Source organism: Xylocopa sonorina, chromosome 3 (genome assembly GCF_050948175.1).
Source record: "Xylocopa sonorina isolate GNS202 chromosome 3, iyXylSono1_principal, whole genome shotgun sequence".
In the NCBI taxonomy this organism is placed as follows: Eukaryota; Metazoa; Arthropoda; class Insecta; order Hymenoptera; family Apidae; genus Xylocopa; species Xylocopa sonorina.
The window spans coordinates 4,106,154-4,124,972 of NC_135195.1; the positions used below are offsets into that span (position 1 = coordinate 4,106,154).

General features: G+C 48.1%; 1 protein-coding gene across 1 annotated transcript in view; it reads right to left on the bottom strand.

Annotated features, from left to right (window-relative positions):
• LOC143422531 (leucine-rich repeat, immunoglobulin-like domain and transmembrane domain-containing protein 2) overlaps positions 1-16,569 on the bottom strand; it is a 238,939-nt gene extending 222,370 nt beyond the window's left edge. The window contains exon 1 of the mRNA XM_076893258.1: positions 13,374-16,569. Coding sequence (XP_076749373.1) covers positions 13,826-15,811 — 1,986 coding nt within the window. The 5' untranslated portion in view covers positions 15,812-16,569 and the 3' untranslated portion in view covers positions 13,374-13,825. The remainder of the gene's footprint in view (positions 1-13,373) is intronic.
• Between the last annotated feature and the right edge of the window lie 2,250 nt (positions 16,570-18,819).

Sequence of the window (18,819 nt, forward strand, 5' to 3'; positions counted from 1 at the left end):
TCAGAGTTCAGTTCAGCCAGGGTCGAGATCGCGCGTAATATTAACTTAGCCGTCCGGGTGAAAAGAAGTTGGCGAAGTTAGAGAAAACTGCACGCTCGGTCCACCCCCGCAGGCAATACCGCCGGCGAAAATGAAGAAAAAAGCGGGCTCGCGAAGGAACAACAAAAATTCCTGAAACTCTTTGAGGGCCTCGTAGAGGCGGGAGCTAAAATAATTATGAAACATTACCGGACGGTGGAATTTCCTACGAAACGATGAATATTTTAATCTTGATCGTCTGGTTTAAAAGTTCGGCCATCCTTATCCGGCTGCTTCGAAAATAATGGATATCATACGCGCGTTAAACGCGCGACGAGGAAAGAGTCAAACGACGAGCCGAACCGGAATCTTTTCATTACTCTCGCGAGCTTCCGCGAGGAAACGGAATTAAATATAATCAGGATTCTGTTTGAATCGGGCGAGAAAAGAACGAAGCCCCTTAATTAAAACTCGAAAGGTATCCTCGTTTCGTCGACGAGAGATAATCGTAACGTACGCCTAATTAGAGCGAGCTGCTCCCTCGCGCGCGAGACAATCGACTAACGAACACGGGTGAAATTCGTTCAGCGTGCCTCAGCGTTTGTTTCGAACGACGGAAGCTTCGATTGATCGGTTGTTGTAAAAGATTCAAGTGTCCCGACGGTTTTCGCCGGAAAGGAGGAAAACAGTTGGTACACACGCGACCGTATTACATTGACGACTGGGGACCGAACGGAAGCGTGCGCTGCTCATACGTTAGCGATACAAGACATCTCGACAGATACCTGGGAATTGGATTTTTATTCAGCTGTCTGCCGCGAGACATTCGAGATTCATCGTAATTTCTCACTTAGCCCCCGGTGTGACTGATCGATCTGACATCGCGCGACCCTCCTGCCACTGATAAAAGACCGCTTAGAGTAATGACGGATGGAGGGATTTCGCTTCTACGCGGGTCTACGTGCACGTATCCGTGCCAGTGCGTCGCGTTTGTCCGTCGTCGCCATCTTTAAAAACGCGTCGCTTCCATCCGCGTCATTGCCACCGATCCACCCTGCGAAGACTCGCGAAACGCGCATCAACCTCACCGTCTCATCGATTATCGCTTCCGTGGAATATTAAAATCCCCTCTGTCGAACGTTTTCCTTGCAAACGATTCAATTCCTCCCCGTCTATTCCGACTTCGCGTTCGTCGCCGTGCAATTCACGTGCGACTCCGTATTCTGCAATTTTCCTCCTCGATGATACGATACAGGGACCTTTTAACGAACGACTTTGAATGTCGCGGTTGGATTCGGATGTTCGTTTCTCGAGGCACTTTGAATTCTCCTGCGGACAGTAATTTCGTATTTTGATGTTTCTCAGTACTGTTTAACGAGTACACGTGGCTACGTAACTTCTCGAGTTCTGGAAAGTGGAGTACATTTATATCGCGAGAAGTAGAGGGTGGCTGGTGACTCTGATGGATGATCTTTTTCGAGGACTCGGACGCAGTACTCGAGTGAATCATTCGAAACTGCAAACCATATTCGTTGGAAAAGTTATTTTGTTACGTATTAATGATCAATAAATGCTCTTTCTATCTCAAACGCTCTTAAAAGCCGGTATTTCTCAGCGTCCATATATCGTCTGCAACCCTTCAAGAGGAGTCATCTTTGATGTCGCTTTGATAGTGGAAAAAAGGAGCTCCAGTTATTTCGTTTCGCTCGAGTTGTAGTACGATGCGTTACCAGTGTATTTAATTTCATAAAAACCGTATACTTCCCCTGGAACGTGAAAAAAGGGGGCGAATAAACTGGAGTCGGCCACGAGAAGCGAAGCCCTGAAAACTGATGCTCCGTGCGAATAATAAAAACGGACGAGATTTATAAGGGCAACGTTTTTTTTAAATTACTGCTCACTTCGTGATCCTCGTCCTGATTCTTTATAAGCACGTCCGTACAGATCGAATGGTTTAAGTCGAGTCCTCGCGCGGATGCGGGCGGTCCCAGTGTCGCCCGTTTACGCGATAAAAACGGGAATGCGAAAGGGAAACGTAAAGATACGTGCAAAAATTCCAGGTGGTCGTCGAATAAAATACACACGAGATATGTTTTTTTCCCCTTTTTTTCTTTTTTGATCGAAAAAAATTTTATTTCGACAACTGTCGGTCATAGCACATGATTTACCGTACGTGCGAGTGTGCGAGAGGATAGTCGCCTCCTTCGCGCTCTATTTTCCTCGCTCGTGGTACGTAATCTCTCTCTTTCTCTCTCTCCCTTTCTCTCCCTCTTTCTCTCTTCTATTTATCATGTATACGTTCAAAAAATGTGTAATCATGGAAATATAGGTACGCCTAGGTTCTCTAAAGGTTCACCTGTATGCGCGTTCTTCTTCTCGCTTCTCACGCTCACACACTCTTTCTCTCTCTCTCGCTCTCTCTCTCTCTCTCTCTCGTAAAATAAAAGTAATATTTATTTATTTTTTTTATTTGTTTGTTCTGTTTAGTATTTTCTGCTATCGTGTTACCGCGTCGTAGACGGATTTCTCTTGCAACACTAAATTACACATTTGTACATCGTTAACATCCCTTAAAACTGGTTTCTTCACCCTTTTTTTATTTATCTCTTCATTCTCCGTCTGTCTGTCTCACTTTCTCTGTTACGCGCAATCATGCTCGCACGCTCTTGCTCCAAGTTCATTTTAGACATTTTAAAACTAGGATATCCCGTGCCCCTTTCCACGAAACACGCACACCCACGCACTCTTGTCGCACTCTCCCTTCCTCGCTTCCGGTTTCGTTTAATCGAGGCTCCAGCGATTCGCAAGGGAGTCCACCCAAAGGGATCGCCCTTCTGCCAACCTAGACGAATGTTACGTCCGCGTATTCGATATGCATGTCGCGTTTGATATGCACAAATTCGAGCCGCCGGAAGTTCCGGGAGGAATCGAGGATGAGCTGAATTTCAGATACGAAATCGAATGATACATCGACCGCCAAGTTTCGCGAGACCCAATTTCTTTCTTTTCCTACTGCTTGCTCTCTGTCTCTCTCTCTCTCTCTTTTTGAATCTCCGTCAGAGATGCCGATCTTCGATCGTTTCTTACGAAATCCATTTTCTTCTCCTTAGAAGAGATGCAATTGCGTGTTGAAGGCTCGAAAAATGGCTACTAGTCGCGTCCAATATATTCGTAAGGGTGGTTTGTTAGATATTCTTATGCCAAGGTGTAAACGAACGAATTGTAATTACAGTTTTCTATAACAACCAATAACAAGATTTAGATATCTAAACTATCTATATTTTACGCTTTTATAATCTCGATTGTAGAAATTTATCATAAATTTTAAAAATTTCCTGAAATCAGCATCCCTGTTCCTTCTGGCGTCAGATTCTCACACGACCCGAAGGATATCGGGACAGAAACGTTCCCGTGGCAGTACGACAGACAATTTTTCACGTGTCGCGTATTATATGTGTTCGTTGAAACGGTCGTTAGGCAGTTTATCGTTAATAACGGGAAGCTCAGCCTTAACTTTCCCGCGAGATACCCGGCACGGCGATAAGAACGACGAAGAGGATCGTTTCTATAAAGGGGAAACCGAAACGAGACCGTCACGCGATTATTCGAAAGTCTTAGTCTCATCTCCGTAGAACGGCTGTACATATGAAAATTGTATATCACATTAAAAAACGATCGCACACTGTTATTACTTAGCCGTTCGAGCGCGCGACGATTTCTTTACAAGTCCGTTGCACCCTCGAGCACCCATCGCTATTACTCGCCTACGATTGTCGAAAAGTATCAGAATACTTGCAGAAGACTTTCAATCAAGTTTTATTACAATTTGTTATCAATTGTTGTTGTAATAGTTGAACAGCATTTCTTGCTGAATTCCATTCTATCTAATTCTGCGATAACTTAAATAAACGTTTGAGAGCTATATTTAATACAATTCGTGAACAAAATTTTCTACGAGTAGCAATCAGAGGAACTTTATTTCCTTGAAATGAATTTGAATAAAACCACTGCGAATAGTACAGAGTTGTTGGTAACAAGATTGAAAAATAATTCAAAGCGCCAGACGCAAACCGTGGAATGCAAAGGGGTTAAAGATGGCACAGGGAACGAGCTTCCGCGGTGAACGCACCCTCGAGCCGGATGGCTCGCGACTGTTCAACGATTTCAATAACGACGGGGCCGAACGGAAATGCAAAGCCGGGACAATGTTAATCCAACCACGCTTATCGGGCGTGTTCGACAAACAGCTCCGAAACGCATTAAGAACACCTACAGGATCGTCGAGTGTGCGTGACAGTGTTATCGTACGTTACGGTCATACGTTACTTTCATGGCGGCAACGTTCTCAGCGTTCTTTATCGTCGCACACATCCGTTTACTCTCTACGCATCCATCTATACCTGGCTCGCTCTCTATATGATACAAACGTTGTATGTACATGCAAAAGCTATGGAACACCGAAAAATAACTCGTCTGTTTTCTCTCGTCTCGTTCGCATCCACGCATCGGAAAAAGAGAAAGGGGAACGAAAAAAAAAAAGAAGAAATGAAACGCGAAAAAACACGGGAAACACTCGCAAACGCACACGTCATTCACACGCACGCGTATATCTACACGTTATTCACGTCTTTCGACTTATTGTTCAGTGACATCATCCGAGCCGAGGGTACGTAAAAAGTTATTGCTGGCAATCGTTACGGAATGGAGGTCGAGTCGCGTGATGTCCACGTCGAACTACGTATTTTTGTGTAAATGATCGAAGAACGGGAACAGCCGGCGTTCCGTGATCCTCGAGGGCTCGTAAATTTCGAAATGTCTAGCCCGCGAAACGATCGAAGGGTGCCCCGCGATGGGCGCACTTCCGACGAACGATTTCTTAACGAAGAGATGGAGGAAAAAGGCAGAAGCGTGTGGGGAAAAATAAAGGGGTATTTACGGAACACTCCTTCTTTGCAATCATTTAGCAACGATTCAAATATGTGTACATCATCGCTCAAAGGTTTGAATACCGTGTGCTGCTGAAAGGTTTCCTCCCTTTTGTAATATTTACGTTTGCTATCTCTATTTTACGAACCTAGATAGACAAAAAATGGATTTAGAACAGTTGGAGGGTCTCATAAATGACGATATTACTTTCTAAAGGCTCTGCTCGTCTTAAAAAAACCACCCTAACGATAGAGAAAATGATTTAAGCAGTTTTTCAGTTCTTAATTGGACCGAATTAAATTTCCATATTATACGAAATATGCAAGAATGAAAAAGTGGCAATATATTTGATTCTGTAATTTATATTTAAGTACAGAATGCGATTGTAATGAGTGTACTCAAATTTGTGGCCGCTAACGTACGTGCACGTATACAAAGCGTCCAATATTCATGATACAATCGAAATGAAGAGAGCAGCATTGTACAGGGAAATACAAGTGAAAAAAAATGAAAGAATAAGACTTCCTCGTTTAAGAGATCTCCTTGCCGACGGAATCCAATTCGAGATTCGACCAGGATACTTGGCTAATTGGCAAATGAATATGTCAATTATACTACTCAAATTTTCCAGTTAATTTTCTGACAAACAAAAGCCATCGAAAGAAAGAAGAAAGCATTTCGTATCCCCGCCATATTTAATCACGTAGAAAACCACCCTCTTTTCGGCCACCGAAGAAACCATCGTCCGTTTCTATCCCTTTGCGCACCGTGAAACGTTCCCACGGTGCACACCGGGCAACGCGAGCTTAAATGAAAGCCACAATATGAAACCGTTGCGCAGTGCTCGAAAGGAAGAAGTTCCTCCGTTGGAAAGCGTCGATAACAAAGATCAAGCGGTCGTTAGGACTATTACTTATCCCCCCGTTGGGAGCGATAAAAGTCCAGGCATCAAGTTCTTTAATAAAAGAAGGAGGGGGAAGGAGAAGGAGGAGAAAAAGAAAAAAAAGATACGGGGCAGAGGTAAAGAGTGGAAGGAAAGTTCGCGAACTGTTGAACTTCCGAAGGGCTATTTACTTCGCGATACCTCGGAAGCGTTAAATCGTGTGAACGTTCTTCGATTTCAACTTCGACACTCACGTGGTACAGGCTGGAGAAGAACAACCCCCGGACACTTTGCGCGCGAGACGGAAGGGGAGAGAGAAGAAAATAGTCGGTGGTTTTAATGTTTTTTTTCTTTTTTCCTTCTTGTTTTTCCGAGCGTTTAAATTGGGCGGGCAATAATAGCGTAAAATAAACGGGGCTCTCGCGTGATTTCGAACGTGGCAATGTTTATACGCGAAAAGGGATTACGGGCGTGTTAACGATATATATCGTATACGCGCGATTCGACCCGAGACACGAAACGGTTGGTGATTAAATTTATTGAATTTACGGCTGAGGCCGAGTCCTGGCCGAGGCGGGGGACGAATAAAACGCGAAAAGAGACGTCAGGCAATTAAGGCCTGCCGCTGTCGCGAACTGGCTGATGTACACAGGATCTGCTTAATTACTTCGCCTAATTATTTTCTATCGCCATTTCGATGCCGCCACGGTCTCTATTCGCTTTGAAGTTCCGCTTGTGCACGGTGCATGTGCACGGTGCATGTGCACGGGTCTGTCTTGCAAAGGTCTGGCTTAATAATGTGCGCGTTTAAAACAGCCTTCTCTATTCTACTCGCTACCGTCACGATGTGAAAACAATTGTTATAAAGAATAGATACGCGTCGCGATATGGTCGTCGTAGGATGGTGAGCTTTAAACTCGGTGAAATTCAATAATTCCCGACGAGTTTCGCTGCATTCAGAGGTGAAAAATATCTCTCTATCGAAAAATAAATGGAAATAGTAATCGATTCTAAGAAATACACAATAAAATATTCTTCAATTTTTTTTATTATTATTATCAAAATTATCATAGTATTCGTTTCCTAGCTTAAATATTGTCTGAATAATTTTGTCGTTAATAATTTTGCAACATTCATATTTATTACAAAATATATATATATACTATTTATTTATTTATTTATTCCCATTCGTTTCATTTATTTACGTTCTTTCTTTTTCTTCTTTTCGTTTTTTTTTCATCGATTACACATTCACGTATAAAATATTTAATTCGTCATTTAAACAGCCGAATGGCGTTGGTGTTCGAAACGCACACCCGCGAAGCTGCGTATCGATATTCCAAATACACTGACAGAATTTGATATATTTGAAATACAATTTTTCCGCGTCCTGCGTTTTCGGGGAACAAAAGGAGAAACAAAAACCGAGATAAGTCCGCGCGGAATCGAATTTGTACAAAGTGAAACAGCCAGCAATTTATTGAACGTTTTTTCAGTAAACACAGACGTAAATCAATTTCATATATTTTTCCGTATTCATATCCAGCGTTATTGCAAAAAGCTCGATAAACTGCGAAACGGAAACAAACTGTTCCGCGGAGAACTCTAGTGGTTATTGAACTAAACGGAATTTCACGTTTTTCGATTATTATTTTGTTTTCAATTTTTTCTTCTCTGTTTTTTTTTTGTTTTTTTTTTCTTTTTTGTTACACTTAAACTAACGTACATAGTATGATACGTGGACACGCGTCCCGACGTAGACGACTATTATCTCGTTTTAACGATACGAATGGCCGACCTAAAATTTATAACAGACTGGTAGGAACTGATATTGCCGGCGTGAAACTGCGTTAACAGAATGATTACGGTCGAACGTTCGCACGAGGAACGAATGGGACGCTTAAAACGGCGAATCGAGTAGTCGATATCAAGATTGAGCGAGCCGCGTTCCTTCTTCCTTAGCCGTAAACTAGTTTCTCATGTGAGCGACACAAACTCGACCGAAATTGCTAATAAATATTTATGCCACTGGAGTGAAACAACGCTAGGAACTAAAGTTTAACCGATGCTGCAGTAATAAATCATATTTATAAATACAACAAAGTCACGCTAAGAGGTAATAATCTTCTGCGAAAAACTAGAAGAAGTTTCACAAATGTTTGTGCTCGCTAGTCGAGATTAGCCGACGAAAATACATATAAAACTTGCAATGAACGTTATTATTATTATTTAAGTGATAAACGAGCGATCTTCCAAGTTACTTTAACTTCTTTTATTTTTTTTTTTTTTTTTGTTCAGATTGAAATATTTTATTGAAAACTGCAGTGTTAGAGCGTTTTGGAAGAACTGGTTCTTATACAACAATTTTGTTCCTCTATGTGAATGTCGCGATGAAGATATTTTGGTTTGATCACTGCTAACCGTGTCGCGAGAACTATCGTAACATTAAAGAACGAACAACTTTCACCGTTTCAACTACTTGTTTAATGGATAACAACAACGATGATTACTCGACGAGTTCAACTAGTAACGCACGGTTGTTTAATTCCCGACGATCGTCGCGCGTTAAATGAATATCAGACTCGAGATAAACGTTAACAAGTTTCATTCCCTGCGATCGATCGCAACAATTTTCGCGATCGAGCACTATCGAAATGCATCGTCAGTGCAAAATTGTGACCCACATCACGCGAGAGTACGTATGTACATGGCAGTGCTGGTTCCGATGGAATAATACCAGAGTCTTAATATTAAACAACACCGTGACGTCGCGTACGCCTGTTATATTAATCCCTGGCGTACCAGAAGGATTAAAAACGCAGACCGTCGTGCAGACTGCGGCCGCGATCAGAAAAAATTAAAATACTGCGCTTTAATCCGTCTACGAAGAGGCAATAACTCCGTAAAGCCGATCCTCCTGGAAACCAGGCTCCGCCCGCTCTCACCCCCGGGGTGTAGAAGAGTTCGAATAATTGTCCGCGATATCTTTCCGCTACGATTCATCGTCAGACATGCCAACTTGTCGGCTTTTGTGCCGCTCAGATGATACGGATCGCAATATTGTAGGCAGTAACGTCAAGAGAGTTTGTATTGTGAATGTTCATTAGCCACCGCTGTGACCGCGCGCCATTGTGCTTCAAATTTGTACCCGGGCGCAGGCGAAAAAGGGGAAAAAGAAGAAACAAGCGGACGAAAAGAAGAGGGGGAAAAAAAGAGAGCAGGAAAAAGGAGAGAGAGAGAAAGCTGAAAAAAGAAAAACAGATTCTAAACGTATTCTCCGGAGGAAATCTGCGTTATCCGCGGACCTCTTGCTTTTCACTTCTTCCGTCAGTTTTTTTTTTTTTTTTTTCCTCTCTCCATCCCCTTCCAACCCGTTCAACTTTTTCATTTATTCGTCGTTTCAATCGCGGCCAGCGCAGATCACGGTCAAAGCGAAACTCTATTCCGAACGGGAGAAGAGAAAAATAATCTCTATTGAGTATCGTCGTCTGTATGATATTCGAAAAGGGATAAAAACGAACGGCGAACGGAAACGGTTTTTATCGTAACACATGGACCGGAAACACACGGACGCCGAGTGATTCGTGCCGCGGGATTTCGAAAACCCGTGACGTCACTGAGAAATTAGCGAACCGTGCCGTTTCCATTTCACGTGACGTTTGCGTTTCGAAATATTGCCCGGCGACCCCTTTATTAATCAGCCTATCCCGCGTTAAATCCGATTCGGCCGTTCATTATATTCGTCGTCGCCGGCTTACGCGTTTCGTTATTTCGCGATTAATTAACCCCGATATTCGGCCGCGCAAACAGCCGGTCGTTAGGAAAGGGAGAGCATCGGAATCGATAAGACGAAAATCGCTACGGGATCGCGTGTAAAATCGTCACTAAATATATCAATATGCAATTAGAGAGGAAGTCGTGATATGTTTTATTAATACGGCACACGGTGGATCGATATGTCGTAATATTGGATGATATACGAGCTAATTGTAAGTCTAGCTGATCGTTATCGCGCTGAGAATCGAAGAGGCTACGACAGCGAGTAATTTGACCGTACGTTAAAAAAGAAAAAAAGAAATATTTCCTTTCGAAACTTCCACTGACACGGAATTCGACGCGTTACGAATTGCTTCATTTCTAACTCGTTCGCAACGGATGACAAATACACCAGCAAACATCTTTGCTGCGCTCGCGAGATAAAGGAAGCAAATAATGCCATCGTATGTAAAAATAATAATCCGCATCCGTTCTTAATTTATAATCGCAGGAGCTAATTGCACGAAAGGAACGGCCAGTCTCAGCGGCAGTGTACGTCTGACCAAACTCGCGACAATCTACTGCGGCTGGTTGGGTCACTGTTCGCGGAACAGTTGCGAATGTGTTAATCGCACGATTGCACGGTAACATCGCGTCAGATTTTTGTTACTTGAAACGCGTATTTTCGTTCGAAACGTTCTCCATACGGAAGACCAGAAAAAGATGTCGTTTCGCGTCTAATCGAGGGTGGAAAGAACGAACGAAAACCATCCGCGGAAAGTATCGTTAGCTTCGATATGTGGACGAACACGGTTTAAATGTCGCTGTGGCGTGACTCGGTCACAGGAACCTTTGAACGGTGTAATGATCAACGTTTTCATACCTCGTTGCCAGGAACGGCACTGTAAAGTGTCGAAGACCAATCCTCCGGTAACAACGAACGAAATAGGAGCGAGTAAATGCTTGATAACCGTGACGACGCTGTACGACACTATTAGAAACAGAATGAACGTTAAGGAACGACCGTGAGGATGACGCGACCCTCCGTGAACGAGCGGATTTCAACATTGAACCAGCACGCGTCACTTCTAGTTCACTTTAAACGACCAGCCCGCGTAAATTATTCCGAGTGCGCCATTAACCGTCCATTTTCAAGGGAGAAATCTCGGTAAATCGTCCATATTATGCGCGCTCCTCCCGACAGTGGCTTCCAGAGCGCGAAAAAGAGGCGAGCGTAAATCGTCGAACTTGAAAATTTCACTGGAGCACAAAGGGGCGTACAGTTCTTAACGAGAAACGAGTCGCCATCGATGAATGCACGCGCGTGTACGAACAGCAACGAGGTTCGATCGAGGGGGAAAGAATCGTTCTAATAAATCTCATCGAACGCGCGCCTGTGTCCCGGTTTGTCACGTGTTTTCACTGCAATTACCGTGATTCGGTCGAGATACCGGGGGCCCGGGAAACAACCAATAAACTCGCGGGCTCGTTCGCTGCCGAATAAAATGACCGCTTGAAACGTGTCCTGTCGCGTTCTTCAGCCTGCACCACGTATTATCGATCCGCGTGAAATATAGAATTCGATGGAACCGGTCAGTGTATTTGCCGTGGTATTATTATATCCGCCCCTTCTCACCCCCCCCCCCCCCCCCGTCTCGTTCCTTTCTTTTCAATTTTTCTCTTTATTTTGTTTACCTCGTCACGGATACGTCGAACAGTCCCGGGGTCGTTGAGCAGAGAAAAGCAGCCGGCTTGAACGATAGACGATAAACCAATCGGTAGCAATTGCAAGCACTGCACCGCGTACACCATCTCACCCTCGATCTCTCCGTCACGCGCGGAACATACGTATACACTGGCACAGGCTCGCGGTTATCCACACGTATGTACGTATATATATATATATATATTTATACCGATACGGTGTCGCGTAATCGCATACGTTCACGCGTATATTCAGGCACAGGGCTCTCAAGACACGTACGAATACGCTTTGGGCATAATAGGCATACACACAGAGGACACACAGAGTACAGAGACACAGGCTGATAACTGACCGATACTCGCAGTTGGCGTTTTGGCTTACCGCTTACCGCCGAGTGTCCGAGAGATCAACGCACACAGACACTCACTTTACGTAAGACACTGACGCGGAGCCGGCCAGCCAATCGCAAGCCCTCGTTTCCAGTGTTTGAGCAATAGTTTGTAATTCGCTTGCAATTGGCTTACGGGCCTCCTGTGCTTACTTGTACAGTCTCATCTACAATTGATTCTATCCGGATCCGGATGACACGGAAACGGAGGAAAGGAAAAGAGTTTGTTAGAAAACGAAGAGAAGAGGAGAAACGAAAAAATTTGACGGCTCGATCGATCGACGACGGATACAGACCGGGGGGGAATCGCGAGCCTCTTTTGTCCACCGTTCGCTTCCCTGGTTTCTTTCTCCCGAGCCCGACTCTCCGGATCGTTCGTTAAATGCCTATCGCTCGGCAGGGGTTGGTTGCGCGACGGTGAAACGTCGCCGATCATTATGCCGACGCGACGCATCGATTCGCGTGTATACACGCGCGCGCGATGTTATCAACGACGTCCCGCGCGACGGTTTTAATCGATGAATCGATATCGAAAGAGACAGTGTCATTACACGGATATATATTTTGAACGGTTCCTAACGGGCGGCGAAGTAAATCAATTTACCGTCAGGAGAATTGCAACGGCGGATCCAGAGGTGTACCCGACGTCATATTTCACGCTCTATCGTTTCCGTGAATTTTCGTCCTCGAACGGGAACGTCAATAACCATCCGATGTGACAATATCGGTCCCCTCGTACGTCGCGTTATCCCGTTCGCCATCCCCGGATCCTCGCGCCCCGATTCGATCCACGATCTTACGTCGGTGATACGGACGCGTTCGTAATTACGATGTCGAACGAAAAATAAAAACGATCCGATCGACGGGTCGCTGGTCACGCGACGAAAAACTGGAATTTCGTCTTGCGTTTTATCCCTTTTTTTTCTTTTATTCTTTTTCCCATTTCCCTTCCGAGCGCCGTTACCGCGATCGCGGCCGTATCTCGATCTCGTCGCGTCCGAATCGCCTAAAGTTCGTCTAATTACGTCCTCCTCGAAATTGACTAGAAAATTCACGCGCGTAGCGTACACGGTAGCCAAACACACTTACACGGCAATAGGAATAATTCTCTCGCGTATCAGTACTCTATCTACACACCCTTCGGAACATGCACTGCAGTCTTCTCGTGTTCATTATCTTAAGAAACCGTACGTTTAAATCGTATCCTTTCATACGTTATATCGTATATATCTCGTCTTTCCTTACTTTTTTTTTTGTCTCTTTGTTCGTATCCTGGATAATTTCCCTTTCTTTTCGCCTCTTCCTCCGCGTACCTTAGCCGTTCTTATAGAGAGCGTTACCCGCCGACGTCGTGCTGCAAGACCACCGAAACGGCGACGTCTCTTGCCAGGTCGCGTTCAGATCGTTCCTCTCGCTGGAACGTCGCACATTTCCGGTACCGCACGTCGTGCACACAAGACGCGAACGCGAAAAACGTCCCTCGCCGCTTCCTTCGGCGGCGTTACACCACGAGAGCCTGCGGAATTACGATTTTATCGATCGTGGCCCACCCCCGACAGATTCTTCGTTTCACGCGTTCCGTGCATTAGTCACGACGACACCTCCAACTATTTCATCGGCCACTGTACGTAAATCTCGCGGCTAGTGGACGTTCGTTTCCACCGGGTCGCCCGAACGACTTCCCATTCTCGTGCCACCCTCTCTCTCTCTCTCTCTCTCTCTCTCTCTCTCTCTCTCTCTCGCTCTCTCTCCCTCTCTTTCTCTCTCTCTCTCTCTCGCTCTCTCTCTCTCCCTCTCTCTCTCTTTCTACGTGTGCATACCCCATATACGGAATACATCTCGAACCGTTTCATCGATCACTCGTTCTATATACGGGTAGGTACGAGTGTGTTAAACGTGTGTATGTATATATATATATTATACGTTTACGTTATTACGCGGTCCACGTGACAACGGGTCGACGTACGTGTCCATCGGGGTTGTATCGCGACGTAGTTCAATTGTTTTAACAAATCGGTGGAGTATCCATTTCACTACCGCTCGTCCGGCACTGGACAGGGGGCGTATCTCAGCAGTCGGTGTCCTCCTGGTGGCGTCTACGTAGCTCCAGGTAACGGTGCCGGGCGTCGCAGTAATGAAGCAGCGGTACCTAGACGTCGGTCCCGGTCCCTTCTTGGTAGCCCTCGTCGGGTGAGCTACGCGTCGAGCCCAACACGCGTTTCAACGCGGACACCGGCGGCAACACCGGTACACCCTTCTGCCAGACGCGTATCTGCTTCGCGCCCGGCGGGAACTGCTCCACCATGGGCGCGACCACGGCCAGCGCCTCTTTCGACGGGTACGCGTTCGCGGGTACCGTTGCTCTGCACGCGTCCACCGTCTCCCACATACAACTCGAGTAGAGGATCTTCGCGTCGTCGACCACTTCCATCCGGCTGTAATCCGCGCCACCGTACGGGGTGATGTCCTCCGCGGAGCCGCGTCGCGTGTCCCTGATCAGATCGGGATTGTCGATCGGCATCAGCGACGTGGTGGACGAGAAACAGGCGCCAGGCGCCACCATCATCGACGACTGTTGGCTCTGATCGTCGAAACGACCGATCGAGCCGTACTCGTTCTCCGTCTGCAACGGTGCCGGCTGCGGTCGCTGAACGTAGCTCAGGTTTAACGAGACCGGTGGCTTCGACTCGATCCCGAACGACGTGGTCTCCACCTCCTCGTGCTTTCTGCGGGTGGTGGACGTCGCTGACGAGGGGTTCTCGTTGTTCCCGGTCGTGCCGTCGCTGGAGACACCTTCCGTGGGTACCGCCGATTTCACGTCCTTCAACGGCATCCGTCGCAGACGTATGAACAACACGAGAATGATCAGGAGTATGAACAGAATCAAGACGACCAGGGCGGCTGATATGCCAGCGATTTGACCGGAACCGAGGGTGGACATGCCAGCGGTACGGAGGGACACGTGCAGCGTGAAATTCGCCTCGACGCTGCCGGCGCGGTTCTCCGCGACGCAATAGAACTCGCTCGAGTCCGTTTCCTGAGCGTTGGTCAGCACCAGCGTGCTCCTCTTCCGGAACTGGCCCTCCTCGAAGATCAAGATCTTCTGATAGCTGCTGAACGCCGAATGATTGGTCAGCAGCCGGCCGTTCCAGTACCATTTCACCTTCGCCGGCGGTATCGCGCTAACTCGGCACACGATACTGGCGTTCTCTCCGATCGTCGCCTCCGCGTACCGGCTGGCTATCAGCAGGATCGGTCTGCAGGCGAAATCGTCGATGCCCAGATCCGTGAACGTCCGATTCAACAGCTGTTTCGGGCCGTGGCAAAGCGGCGCTTGGAGGGTCGGCAGGTTGTGCTTCACCAGCCACATTTTCATCTCGCGCAGATGGCAATCGCAGATCCACGGGTTGTCGTGGAGCTCGATGCTGGTGAGCTTGTTCAGCGGGTCGAAGGTGCCCGGATGAAGGGTGGAGAGTTGATTGTTGTTCAGCTTGAGGCTCTCCAATAACTCGAGACCGCGGAAGCCCTTCGCCTCGATCTCGATCAGTTGCGTGCGGGAGAGATCCAACTTGACCAGATTCGGTGTGCTCTTGAACGCGAACGAGTGCACCCGTTTCAGGGGGTTGTTGGACAGCACCAGGTCCCTGAGGAACGGCGTGTCCAAGAAGCTGGACGTGGGGACCGCGGTCAAGAGGTTGTGGCTTAAATCGAGCTCGACCAGATTCGTAAGGCCCGCCAGTGCCTCGTTATCGATTCGGTCGATACGGCACTCGCGTAGGTAGAGACGCTGTAGATTCGTCAAGCGTACGCGTACAAAGATGTTGCTCGGCAGGGTCCGAATATCGTTGCCGCTAGTGTCCAGCACTTGCGTCTCCGGATCGACCCACTCCGGTATGCTGGTCAGGGCGCGATTTACACACTCCACCGTACGTTTCCCGCTCTTCCACTTGCAGGAGCACTCGTCGGCGCACTTGTCGCTGGTCACGATGCTGAGGAACGCGGTCACGTAAAAGAAGAACACCAAGATTCCCATGACGAACGGGTTTATCATCGTCGATTGCTGCTGGTCCTGGTTGCGATTCACGGTATCCTCCACGACTGTCTTGCTCGAGGACGCCAGCCTGGCCAGACGCATCAATAAGCGAGACACGCGTCCGCTCTTCTCTCGAGAAAGTCCCTCGTCGACGAGCGTACGCCCATTTCTCTCATGCTCGCGTTCACGAGCAGTTTCCGACGACGCGACCGTTTTCCACCTTTTCCCCGTTACCGTTGGTGGAACGCTCGGCTTTGTCCCCGGCGTCGTATCCTCGAATAATACCGCCGTCACCTCAGCCTTTGTACCAGAGTTTACGCGAGCCCTTCGCCCCGTGTAGCTGTTGCAGTGGAACACGGTTAATTATGCAAACGAGAGGGTCGAGATTAAACGGTCTCGGTTCGTCCATTCGTGAGTCCTCTCGATTCGTCGGCTCGGCGATCGTTCTTATCTCCCGTATCCGGAGGCACGCCGGACGGCAGACGGCGGTCGGGGTGGTATTTTCGGCGAACTCACGAATTGACGAGGACCACCCTCGCCGTCTCCTTCCTCCGCTGGCCTTCCCGTATTTGACGGTACTTGTCACACGCGCGCGCGCACATTGATATACATACGAGCACGTACGAGCGAGCATACACCACGAGCGGCCGTCGTTCTTACGTAAACGCGTCGATCAACGTGCACTTACTCTGGGGCCCGACCGAAAACCGCCTCCAACGATCACCGTCGATCCGTCGACCGAACGAACGGTAATAACACCCGCGGCGAGACGGTGCTCCGTATACACACCACCACCTCGGACGTACGCGTACCACGCGACCACCGAATGTATCCGCGAAACGGAGCTCTCTCCCTCTCTATCTGTCTCTCTCCCCCCTCTCTCTCTCTCTCCCTCTCTTTCTCTCTCTCTCTCTCTCCCTCGTCCCCGCACTGATCTATGCCCGAGGCGTTGTCCGTGCCAGGCGATCTTCGCTGTTTCGTCCTCGGTTCTCGTATCAGCTCGCCCGGCTCTCCTTCCCTCTTTCCTTCTTTCCTCTCGTTCCCGTTTATCCTCGGCTACCACCGACCCGTTCGTCGAACGCGCAAAACACTCGAACCGATGGCACGGTTGCTCGTCGTGAAATGAGAGACTACGAAAAGCCCGGCACCGAACCGAAGAGACAGCCTCTGCTCGCTCTCTCTGTTCTTCTATCGGTACGTCGTTGCACACTGCCAGGAGGGAAAACGCCGACGCGAAGTAGGGCGCACCCTTCTTCCACTCCGGCCAGACTACATACACAGGGGTGTACAATACCACCACCGTGATTCCGAGCACCCCTTACGGCGCCTTTCCACTCCTCCAGCCTCATCCGCCAGCATCCTTCACCCCCTCGCGCCAGCGGCCGGTGTTCAATCCTCCTCTGCCCCGTTGTCCGCCTCGCCCCTACCGCGCGAAATCACCACGGAGCCCCCGCCACTCCCATGGCCAGACGGCTCGTGCGCTTTCCCAACCGGCCAGAACGACCGTGGTAGGGATCGTTTCTATTCCCTACCATCCGGCCACGAGCAACCCCACCTTCGAGCCGTCGCTTTCCACCCCTCTAAATGGGGTGCACGGCGATGCGGCCGCGCGCGCAACCTACCAGCCGTGGTTCTTCTTTCTCTAACCTATTCCACGTTTTCCTACACCGAGTCTTCTGACCTCACCCCCACCTCCCGATTTCACCCTTTTCTCTCTCTCTCTCTCTGTTTCTACCTCTCTCTCTCTCTCTCTCTCTCTCTCTCTCTCTCTCTGCCTTCATCCCTCGTTTACTCCTCTATCGTTGTTACTCTTTGTCGCGCCTGTGCCACCTTCAGCCTCCCTTTTCGACGTATCGAATGCTACGTCACGGCGGCGAGATATACGGCTATTTCACAAAGTGGTTAAATGCACTGCCAGATTACGGCTGGCTGTTGGTGGGGTCTGGTACAGGGGGAAGAGAAAGAGAAAAGGCCGGCAACGACACGGTGGTGGTTACGATATCGTCTATCGGCTACCGTCAACCGCCACAGACGGTCTCTTTCTTTCTCCGCTCATCGTTTTCCGGCTACGATCACAGACCCCTGGAAAAGTCACTTTTCCACCGTTCTTTTTTCTCTCCTTCTCTCCCTCTCGTTTGTTTCTCCCTCCCGTCGCGCGCTCCCGTTTCTTCTTCCGCGAGATCTTTGCTCCTCGCGTTTACATTCTCGAGAAGTCTGCGCGTGCTTCTCCCATCCCTTCTTCGTCAACCCTCAACCCCGTCCCGTCTCCAGACAGGGAGACCTCCTTCCCTTTCTGTCATCTCTCGTGGAAATTATACGGAAAATGGTGGTATTCCTTCCAGCGGAGGAAAGTTAGGTTCGCTCGAAGAAGTCGAGGGTGAGTAGCGGCAGTGGGGCGGTTGCTAAATCTGCCTACAACGAGAGTAAAGGTGACATTGCGACGGTGTATGACGAAGGACGCGCCACGTCACCGTGCACTCTGTGCGCGCCGTACCGACGGCGAGTTTTCCGTAAAGGACCTTTTAGAGTTAATTGATCCTCCGAGCCGACGAGTGCACGTGCCGCTCACCCTCTCGCCCCCGTATGCGTAATGCACCCTTAATGGACGGCGGGCCTTCAAAGAACCCTCCGATAAAGATACCCCCGATACCACGCCAATATGTTACCAGATTTTCACTGTACACCCGTCATGCTCAGATATGCGCCCCTTCAGCCCCGTTGCGTCTACCGTTCTCACGCGGGATCCGTTCCGGAGCGTCTATCGATTCAGGATACCGAGAAATTACACAGACGCAGTCCCATCCGCTAAGAATGACGAGTAGCGTCACGGTGGTGCCTTGATGCACCTTCCAAGGTGCACCTTCTCGCTTGCTGCTCCAAAAACAGCCGCGTTCGCTCTTACGAAGAACGCGCATAATAAATTGTATTATCTCTTCGCGCTCGATTTAAAGGTGTCTACTCAAAAACCACTACTAACTCTTCTGACAGCGAAGAATTCTATTTTCCAGCGCTTTTCATACGTACGTGAATTGCAAAACCCTCCAAACTATGCACGTCATTAATAAAAAGTGGTTAAGGTATCGTTATATTTTGACCTAGATTTGTCTCGT